The following is a 10,476-nucleotide window of genomic DNA, read 5'->3' as shown; positions in this document are numbered from 1 at the left end:
TCCAGTCATTAAGCTCTTTAATCGGACAGAGACAGCAGGATGAGGCGCCCTCACCGCAGTGGCCTTTCACCCCACTCCCCAGCATCTCCCTGCTCCAACCGCCGGCCGTCTGGGAAGCTGTGGACACGGAGAAGAGCAGACGAGAAGGTGGGGCCCAGGCCAGGGCCAGGGGGCCAGGGTTGAAGCAGCAGGTGCCAGGAGGAGGCGGGAGCCGCTGCCCCAGGCCGGGTCAGGGGCCGCTCTGGATCTGCCGCGTGATCCACGGCTCGTAGGTCTGGACGCGAGCATAGACCCCGGGGATGTTGCGCAGGCCACAGCCGTAGCCCCAGCTGACCACGCCCACCAAGTACCAGCCGTGCTTCAGCTTGCAGACTAGGGGCCCCCCGGAGTCGCCCTGCGGGAGGAGAGGGAGGGCTGAGTGGTCCCCCCGCCCCCACCCCCGCAGCAGGGGCTGGGCAGGGCGGGGGTGGGACTCACGTAGCAGGAGTCTCGGCCCTCGGTGCCCGCACACAGCATGTCATCCTGGATGATCTTCCCAAGCTGGTGGTGCTCGGAGGCATTGTGGTACAGCTGGTCGCAGACGCCGTTCTCCACCACCTGCACTGCCACCTGCTGCAGGCGGTAAGGCGGCGGCAGCGGCTCTGGGGAGAGAAGCCACCGGGGGCTGGCAACGCGGTCAGATCTCCCTCCTGAGGGGAGGGCTGGGGTGGGCAGGAGATGAGGCCAGAGACCCCACCCCTGCGCCGGTGGCCCCTTCTCTTTCCTTCCCGGAACCCACCACCACCCGCCCCCCAGGAGTTCCCAGGGATGACAGCCCCCACCCCGGACTCACCGTGCATCCCAATGGAGCCCCAGCCGGTCACCCAGCACTGGTCCTCCGGGATGACCTCCAGCTGGGCCGACGAGAGCCTGACCGGCTTGACGTTAGCAGTGCCTTCCACAGAGTCCGACAGCTGGAGCAGGGCAATGTCCGCGCCCAGGCCGGCGGAGATGTAGTTGGGGTGGACGATGACACGGCTCACGTTCAGCAGCATCCTGCCGCCGTACAGGTACACGTCCCCGGCGTGGATGCGGTAGGCAGAAGGGTCGGCCTCCTTCCTGGGGTCAAAAGGAGCCACGCAGGTGGGTCCCCCGGGGGTAGCCACCACGGGGGGTAGCCTTGGCAATTCCAGAAACGAGTCCTCCCGTGAGCCCTGACTCCCCTTCCACGTCCCACCCAGAGCTGGACAGCAGCGTGGGGGACTCACCGGGAAATGCAATGGGCGGCGGTCAACACCCACCGCGGGTGGATGAGGGACCCACCACAGATGTGCACCCAGGAGGCCCAGTGGTAAGTGTAGACTCTCAGGCTGACCTGCCACGGCCACTTCCCCTGCGGGGCGTTGTCGCCGCCGATGATACCCGCCCGCTCACCCTCAGGGACCGGCGCTGAGGAAGAGACAGGGGTGGCGCTGAGGCCCTCCTGGAGTGGCCGGAGGAGGTGGCTGAGCTGAGCCCCCGCCCCGAGGGGTCCTGAGCAGCTGGAACTAGACACAAGGTTCCAGGGGCCTCTGGGGAAGGGAGGAGTTCCATGGGGTCAAGACTCACCTGGGCTGCCAGCAATGGAGTTCCCCAAGAAGAAGGTTGAAAGCGCCAGCCACAGCATCTGAGGGGGAGAGGGCAGGGAGGGACAGCTGGGACTCAGGCCCCGGGCTCAGGAACGGAGAGGGCCAGGAGCTTCTGCAGGTGTCTAGAAGGGGCAACAGCCTTACCTTGCCAGACTCCGACAGCCTCTGCTCTGGGGGCCTCCTGAGCCCCTTTATCTCTTGGCCACAGGAAGTAAGCAGGCAGCTGGGTCAGCCATCCCCTTGGAGGGGAGGGTGGGGAAGAAGGGCGGGCCCAGCCTGGGTGCTTCCCCACCTACCGCCCGCCCCCAAACCCCCCTTTTCAGCCACTGCAGACACATCATCTTCCCCTGTGTTGGCCTGACCTGTCAGGGCAGGTGCAATGTCCTATGGGGTCTGCTGGGGCCTCCCCACCTGGGGAGAGTCTCCAGCCCCGTGCCCCTACCCTGAGTGGGCCAACCAGCCTCCGGCTGCAGCCCCCAGGCCCCCACACCCCGTACCCTGCCAGGCCCTCCCTCTCCCCCATGTCAGGAGCAGATTGTGTGTCACCTATCCCAAGAGCGACTCAGGAAGGTGACGCCCGAGCCCCATTCAGAGCCTCCTGTCCCTGAGCTCCAAGCGTGGAACAGCGCCTATGGTCAATGGTGACAGTGATTTGGATTGGCTTGGGGCCACTGGGCTTCAGGAACCCGGGGGAAGGTCACTGGGGAGACGGCATACCTCGACCCGGACTCCCCTCCAACGGAGACAGAGGATGAAGGGCCGTGATAGGGGACCCGTGCCAACTGGCCCGGCCCAGCTCTGTTTGTCCAGGGCACGTGGGCACGGGGCAATGAAGAGGACAGAGTGAGCCCAGGAGACCCCACGGAGCATGTGTGCATAGGGCCCTAGTCTTGGAGAGCCCCGCACCAAACACGGCAGCGTGTGGGCAGGCGGAGGGGGCGAGGTCCTCCTGGAGTCAGTGAGCAGGGTCTAAGCCCCGCACCCCAGCCTTCGAGGGGAGGCTTGGGGTCTCCCAAGGACGCCTGAGACCAACAGCCCATCAGAGAAATCTTTGCGCCCAGCGTCTGGGAAGAAAGATGAGAGAGGTCGTGGGTCACTGAGGGAAAACGGCCGTCTAGAGGCATGGAAGGAGGGAGCACGGGGGCCCGGCATCTTCCCGACTCAGAGACAAGCCCGACGGCCAGTTCCTCACACCCTCCGGCCTCTGCCGCCATAGCGTGGGGAGTGACGCCGGGGGCAGGAAGAAGCAGCAGTGGCATGGCAACACCCAGGTTGCTTTCTGTGCCAGTGGTGAGGACGGGGTCCCTTATCTAGAGGACAGCAACCTCAGGCCATCGCCCCCCGGCCACTGGTGCTTCAGCTGTTGAGCAACGGCCCCTGGGGGCAGGACACCTGCTTGCCGTGATAGGGTCGGGACTGGACCACCCGGAGAAGGTGCAGCGATAGCATCAGAGGAAGGATTGGGGGCTGCGCGGCAGGGGGCTTGCAACCGTCAGGACTGTGGCCAGGATGCCTGGTTTAGGGATGTCGTTGGGTCAGGGATGTGGCTGCCCTGGGCTGGTTGCGAAAGCTCTTGGCTGGGCAGAAGACTGGGCAGGGGGTCTCGGCACAGAGCGGAGAGTCGGGAGGTCACAGGAACCTGGAGGGAGGAGCGTCCCTCTCCACATTTCCTTCACGGCCCCCTTGGTGACCCAGTCTTTGGGCACAAACAGAAACCCAACAACATTGAACGGGGGCACCCTGGCTTTGGCAGAACTCTCTGGCAATACCTGGAAGGCCCTCCCATATGTTTCCAGGGAACCCTCACAGAGTCTCCCTTCTGCGGCAGCGGGGGTCAGATCTCTGCATCGCACAGCAAATGCCCGGCGTCTGTGGGGATGTCCCCGACAGGAAGAGGCTTTCCTGGGGCCACTTTGACGGAGCCGTTGAGATGCTCCGAATCGAAGCAGAAGTTTTGGGAGGAACTTAAAATTCACTTTGATGTGGCTTTTAAAAACCAGAAACCGTGTTTCCCCCAACATGCATGAAAATACTTTTTTAAAATTATGAAAATAATGTAACTCGGGCTACCAAAAAAAAAAAAAAGTAGAACGTAGAAATTCTCAATAATCTCCCGCCAGCAGTAGCCGCCGTGGCCGCCCACGGTCACTCCCATTCCCAGCCAGACAAGAGGAGCAGGCAGTGATGTCGCCGCGAGCACGTGTTCCCTTCACCGCCCCCCAGAGAAATGCATCATTGGTAATGGCCAGCGTGTTCAGTTGTAGGGCTCTGGGGAACCTTATGGAACCAGCTCCCCACTGACAGACGCTTGTGTCGTTTGCTGTGAAAACAACAATCAGGTAACGTTCTGCACGTGTACTCGTCCCATCTAATTATCAGCGCACTGAGCGGCGCGGGGCCGGGTCCAAGACGGTACTCAGGCTGGGACCGCAGGGCCATTGTGATCTGTCCATGCGTCCCTCTCTCCACCCTTCTGTCCATCCCTCCATCCATCCCTCTCTCCACCCCTCCCTCCTGTCCGTCCCCCAGCCAGCCGCACTTTAGACGACGCGTCCGTGTCTCCCCTCCGTTCAGACTTCACCCACCCACCAATTCACGTAAATACGGGAAAGACACAGCTCCTGCCCCCATTTCCCAGTCCAAGAAACAGGCTTCACCGGCCGGCAGGGTGGACGGAGGGAGGGCTGGGTCTGGGATTTAAAGCTATGCTTAGGGTGCTGGCGAGCTCAGTGGATTAAACCTCTGCCTTCGGCTCAGGTCATAGTCTCGGGGTCCTGGGATCGAGTCCCACATCAGGCTCTCTGTTCGCTGGGGAGTTTGCTTTTTTCTCTCCCTCTACCGTTCCCCCTGCTTGTGTGCTCTCTCAAAGAAATAAATGCATCTTTAAAAAAACAAACAAACAGAGCAATGCTTAGTGATTAAAAGAGGAAAACAGTTTCTGCGTCACTACTTGGAGCTCCAAGTTGGCTACGCTGACATGAGCTCGTGAGCTCTGTATTCAGTCGCCCAGGGAGCCGAGTCCGCACGGAGGAGCTTCCCTGCCAGCCCCCCGCAGCACCTGGTGTCCAGAGCTGGCGGGAAGTGGCCGTGGATCTCCAGGGGCAGTGGCCGATGTAGGGATCCGAGAGGCCCCCTCCTGTGTGGAACCGGGGGACCACGCAGCCCAGCGGCCGCACATGCGTGAGGTCCCGTGGTCCGCGGCCCTGGTGCCTCCTGCCAGCGACACACGGCAGCCAGTGCTGGGACTCGCGCTGCCTGCGTTCCCCGCACCCACCTCTGTTCCAGAAGTTCCAGCTTCCCAAACCCACCCTCTTCTTCCTCTTCACACGTCCCAGCCAGTCTTGGCTGTCTGCTCCCTCCTGGCTCTGAGGACAAGCTCTTCACCCTCTGTGAAAACCATGGTGACACATTTGCCAAAACCGAATGACTCGTTGGTTAACGGAGGGGTTCATGCACCCCCCCGCCGCTGCTTCATCCAGACACATGGGACTTTCCCCTGGGTGTCTGGGCTGCCTCCCGTGACCTTCCTTTCACACTCCAGCTCCCCACCGAAGTCTTACCCGGCCGTCGCTGGATTTGTCCCCATGGGCCCTACAGCAGGACAGCTGTCCTGAGGCTCATCTTCGTACAAATGGCACTTTCCCCTTTGTGTCCAGAAAGAGGGACGTGACCGAGGTCGGGACGCGTGTGGCACATCCGACGGGCTTCCTCCGGTTAGCTCTGGTCACGCGCAGACTCTCCGGACGCGGACAAGGCTTATCTGTTTTTTACTGTGTTTTCATCGGGGGTCCCGGAGTCCAAATGAGACCCAGGCCGGAGAGGGGCATGGAAGGGGACTCGGGTCTTGCGCCAGTGTCTTCCGCCTCGATGGGCTTTCCTTTGTGCTGCCCCCTCCCCCCTCCCCGTCTCCTGCTTCGAGGTTTGTCACGCCAGCTCTCCTCCTTTCCTTGTCACTCCGCTGGCGAGTACAGACCTGACCTCCCCGCCTCACTGTTGGTTGGCTTTATGGGGTTGTGTGGCCTTCTACGCTGCATTTCAAGCCCTTGCGATGCATCTCCCTCCCCTCCAGACCCTGGGATCCAGGAAGCCAACATGTACTCCACTGTACGCGGGGACGTGCCACCCGGTGACTCTGGTTGGGATGAATGAGATCCCAAGGGCGGCTCCGCTGTCTGTAAACTACAAACACTCTCACTTGGTGACAGGGTGCTCAGCGGGTGGTGGCCCGGAGCCAGGCAAGATGGGGAGCCAGGCAAGGATGGTGGCCTGGGGCCGGGCCGGATGGGGCAGCGGGTGGTGGCCAGAGGCTGAGGGAGAGTCTTGGATCACCTCATCCACCTCTGCTCCCCCTGCCCGAGCCCGAGCCTTCGCAGCACGGCCAGCACTCTAGGATTCCAAACAGGTGAGCTCCCCCAGCCCCGCCTGCCACTCTGCAGCCGCAGCCCCTCAAAGACCACTCTGACCACCAGCCTGTTCACAAGGTTTAATGAGACAAGCACACCTGCCGACACCACCCCCCCTCGGGGCCTCCACCGCACCTCTCCCCACGGGGATGGGAGGATGGGGCCACAGGAGGGGCAGGAGAGGGCAGGGCTGAAGTACAGGGAAGGGAGGGGAGCAGTGTGGGATGTTAGCTCGGCTCGGGGCCGTGATGTGGCAGAAGTGCGGTCCTCCGCTGACCCACATCCTGGCCCTGAATGGGGACATGATGCCAAGCTCCTGCTGAGACCAGAGTGGCGGTTGGGGCCTCGGCCTCACCCCAGCCCTGTCCATCCCCCGGCTGGGCCCAGAGCAGCTCCTGGGAGAGACACAACGGACCAGCTGGATGACCTGTCCAGACAGGCCCGTCTCAGCCTGAGCCACCACGGAAATCTGGAGACATTCTGGGTGCCAGACGGTGGGGTCCTTCCCACGTGGTGACTGGGGACACCAGTAAGCACCCTGCGTTGCACAGGGCAACCTGCAATGGAAGGTCATCTGGCCTCGTGTCCAGTGCCCAGGCTGAAATGTCCCTGGGCCAGGCGTGGCCATTCTGGTGACGGCAGACCTCGGCATCTAGAGAAACCCACTCTCCACGCGGCGAGGCCTAAAGGGCAGAAACCACAGCCCATCCCAGCCGCCCAGAGCCTGGGCCTGTTCACGCACCAGAGCAGAGATTCCCTCCTGGGGGCCTGGATGCCCTTCTTGCTGTGTACCCGACAGTGACCACAGGCAAGGAGGGTGTCCGCCGTCTAGCGGGATCTCAGACCACTGGGAACCGCGTCTCCCAAAGACAGCCTCCAGCGCCCCTGCCTGCCTCACTGTCCCCGTGACGTCAGGAGGCTGCGGCCCAGGGAGGGAGGTGAACACACCTCTCTAGAACCAGTCTCACTTCCCATGGGGAGTGCAATGTGTGTGCGCGGGTGTGAGTGTGAAAATGTATAATCAAGAGCATCGTGTGCGTGAGTGTGCATGTTTGGGTCTGTGCGTGTATGTGCAAGCGTGAGTGCGTGAGCACGTGCGAGCATGTGAGTGTGCCAGCGAGGGCAGCTCCCCCTGCGCAGGCCAGGCTGCGGTCCCAGAGGTCCTCATGTGGGCACGGGGTCCCTTGAGGGAGGAGGCAGGTGGGGAGGCTGTGCCCTGTCACCCACGGTGTGCCAGTCCTGCGCCCTTCCTGCCCGGGAGGAGACTCAGGAGACACATGCAGACAAGGAGCCTGGAGCGCGGCCCTTGGCCACCCCTCCGGCCAGCGACGCAGGAGAAAGTGGTGCGGGAGCGTGCAGGGCACTGGCCAGGGTGCACAACACGCCCAGGCGCTCCACTCCAGACCTCCTGCCCTCACCGGCCCAGAGAGCAGACCCCCAGGGCGTCTGGGAAAGGCCAGCGCGGTGGCCCGTCAGGACAAGGCCAAGTCTGTGCAGAGAGCAGGACGCAGGAACGCCGTTCATCGGGAGTGCCATGGGCCATAGTTGCTAGGTGTGGGACCTGTGGTGTTCTGGACACCTCGACCCCTGGAGAGGCAGGAGGAGCCCCAGGCCCAGGTGACTTCAAGGTCTGGGGCAGCCTGAGCCCGTCCTGTGCTTATGGGAAGGGAGTGGCCTGCATTTCTCTTTCTCTTTACTCAGTGCCGACCTGGAGTCATGTGAGGTCCGGGTCACGGGGGCATTTCTGCTGGGACCAGGCTGGGGAGGCTGGCGGCCTCCGTGTCCCACGGGACGTCCTCCGGGAGGAGAAGGGTCAGTAAGCCTGGAGGAGATACAGGGTGGTGGGCCGAGCCGTGCCCGCTTCCTGACCCCGGCACCTGTGAACGTGACCTTACTGGGGAACAGGGTCTTTGCAGATGGGAGTGAGCTGGGATCTCTGGAGGAGGCGGTCTGGGATTCAGGGCGGACCGACATCTAGTGACAGGCGGCCTTAAAGGACAAAATAGGGGGGTTGAGATGGGGAGATGCAGGACAGGACCCGGACCGAGCCGCGCGGCCACGAGCCCCAGACGCTCAAGGCTTGGCGGGCCGGAGCCTGCAGGGCCAGCCTCCAGCCCCAGGCTCTCCGGGATGCGCAACGGGCTCGGGCCTGAGCGGCCCCGCGAGGGGGGCAGGCGCAGGAGCAGAGACGCCGACCTGGCGGTGTGTGTCCACACGGGGCGGGATTTCCGGCAGGAAAGGGCCGGGGCGAACAGTGGGCGGGCGGGTAAGGCCTCTTGCAGGGAGGCGTCCGCGAGCGAGCGGGATGGCCGTGTACGCACCTCCGGGTCCTGCACGGTTCTCCGCGTCGTGTGCGGGTCCCCACGGGGCGGCCGCGGCCTCTTGACCCCCCACCAGCCGGACCCGGACCCAGACCCGGTGGCTGCGGGCAGTGAGCGGGCTGGGCGGCCGTGGAGGAGAGGTCCAGGGCTCTGCTGGGACGGAAGCAGGTGGCGCAGGGACCCTCCGAGCCCCGGGAGCCGGTGACCCATGAGGTACTAACGCAGGCACCTTTATTTTATTTTATTTTATTTTATTTTATTTTATTTTATTTTAGTTATGTTATGTTATGTTATGTATCTGAGGCCGAGAGACCCAGGGATGAGGCCCTGAGCTGAAAGCAGAGGCTGAACCGACTGAGCCCCACAGCGCCCCCACACGAGGAATTTATAACTTTTTAGGGGGGATTGTTGGTCGTCAGCCTGACGCTGGATGAGCCCCGCGGTGCCATGCGGGTTGTGTGTGCAGCCGTGTGCGGGCCGGGCTTGGCCGCCGGCCTCGAACGTGACTCTGAGGCGGTCGGCAGGAGGGGAGACAGAGCAGCTCTGCGCAGGGCATCTGTCTGTCCGGACGGGAAGAGACGCAGCCACCTGCGGCCCCTGGAGCTGGATCTGGGCAACGGGAGGCTCCTCACTCCCCTCCCCCGTCTTGGACTATGGGTTCCACAGCCTTTTCACTCCCGGAGCCTGCTGTGAGGACACAGCCCCGAGGTAGCGCCGTGGGGCTGAGAACACCTGCACGGTAACAGAGCCCAGGGCAGCCCCCCACCCCGACACCACCTTTTAGGCTCTGGTGGGCAGGTACGGGGATGTAAGTTCCTTTTGCTTAGGAACCCTGCCACCTCCCCACCTGGGGGGGCCGGCTCTTCCTGCAGCCTATGCCTGCCCTCTGCCTGTGCAGCCAGTCTCAGATGACCTCAGGAGGCTCCGGAGGGGCCCGCGGGCCAGCATTGGCCATCCCTGCCTGTCCCACACGGGCTTCCGGGTCCCTCTGCCCTTGGCAGGACCTTGGCGACAGGCCCTGGTGAGACTCCTCCTTATGGAACCTACAAAGCCCCCCTCTGCCCAGGTTTGCTAAGAGTTTTATCATGAATGGTGGTTGAACGCATCAACCCCAAGAATCAAATGCATTCCCCTCATCTGCTGAGATCAGTGCCGGCTCGCGCACCCGTCCCCCCCCAGCCCCCGTTACGTGGCCAGCTGCACCAGTAGAGTTCTCCGGTGTTAAACCACCCTGGTTTAGACCCTCTTCGGATATACTGTAATGTTTTAAAGACGTTATTGGCGTTGGATTGCTCATGTTCTATGTTGGATCACGAATCGGTGTTCCTTGTTGAACATGGCCTGAAAATGTCCGTTAGTCTGTGTGCCCGGTGCGCTCTCTGGTTTACATGGATCTCACAGGACTCTCCAGCCTTCCATTGCCTGGAAGGGTTTGCATGAAGTGGGGACTGTCTGAGAGTCATTCTCCTGGGGAACCAAGTGAAACAGGGGTGTTCATTTGTATTTTGCGTCCGGGGCAACCGTGAGCTGCCCACACACCGTTCCTCTGTGGTCGCACATCTGTCCCAGCATTCTTCCTCCTCTGGCATTGCCCTGAGCTGTGCCAGCCTCCGCGTTGTCCCTAGCATCTGATACCAAGCTCGGGGATCACAGCTGCCACGCCTGTGTTCACCCCTTCCTGTTCCTGATGTCTGTGTACCTGCTTTGCTGCCTCAGAGCTCCACCTCCCCCTGAGGGTCAAGGAACTTGACTTGGCTTTGCAGCCCTGTCCTTTCTTTCTTTCTTTCCTTTTTTTTTTTTTAAGACATTATTTGTTTATTTATTTGTCAGAGAGAGAGAGCATGAGCAGGGAGGAGGGGCAGAGGCAGAGGGGGAAGCAGGCTCCTCGCTGAGCAGAGAGCCCAATGCGGAGCTCGATCCCAGGACCCTGAGATCATGACCTGAGCCAAGGGCAGAGGCTTAACTGACTGAGCCACCAGGCGCCCAGACGTAAGAATTGTTTGGAAGTGTATTTTTAAGTTTCCAGATGCAGGAGAGTTTGTGTCCATAATCTGAGCCGAGATGAGCGGGTCTGAAGTGGCCTCCCGCTGTCTTTGAATACAAGATAAGTGACCGTGAGCTCCAGAGAGGAAGGCGAGGTGGGGT

General features: G+C 62.1%; 1 protein-coding gene across 3 annotated transcripts; it reads right to left on the bottom strand.

Annotated features, from left to right (window-relative positions):
* On the bottom strand, positions 1–5,708 carry LOC309854554 (putative serine protease 29). 3 transcript variants are annotated; one of them, XM_082713844.1, is made up of 6 exons: positions 5,168–5,708; positions 1,588–1,645; positions 1,248–1,428; positions 833–1,098; positions 478–641; positions 1–394 (listed from the first exon to the last, which is right to left on the bottom strand). In XM_082713844.1, exons 2-6 carry the CDS (start codon positions 1,643–1,645, stop codon positions 230–232), a joined length of 834 nt encoding a protein of 277 aa, XP_082569970.1. In that variant the 5' UTR covers positions 5,168–5,708; the 3' UTR covers positions 1–229. The 3 variants fall into 3 exon arrangements, with proteins under 3 accessions (XP_082569970.1, XP_082569969.1, XP_082569968.1); XM_082713843.1 differs by lacking the exon at positions 5,168–5,708 and adding an exon at positions 1,752–1,822; XM_082713842.1 differs by lacking the exon at positions 5,168–5,708 and adding an exon at positions 1,752–1,785 and having other exon boundaries at positions 478–701.
* Positions 5,709–10,476: the final 4,768 nt, after the last annotated feature.

The sequence above is a fragment of the Mustela nivalis genome (assembly GCF_964662115.1).
Source record: "Mustela nivalis genome assembly, chromosome: 19".
In the NCBI taxonomy this organism is placed as follows: domain Eukaryota; kingdom Metazoa; phylum Chordata; class Mammalia; order Carnivora; family Mustelidae; genus Mustela; species Mustela nivalis.
The sequence above is the reverse complement of the archived record's forward strand: the minus strand, read 5'-3'. Positions and strand labels throughout refer to the sequence as shown.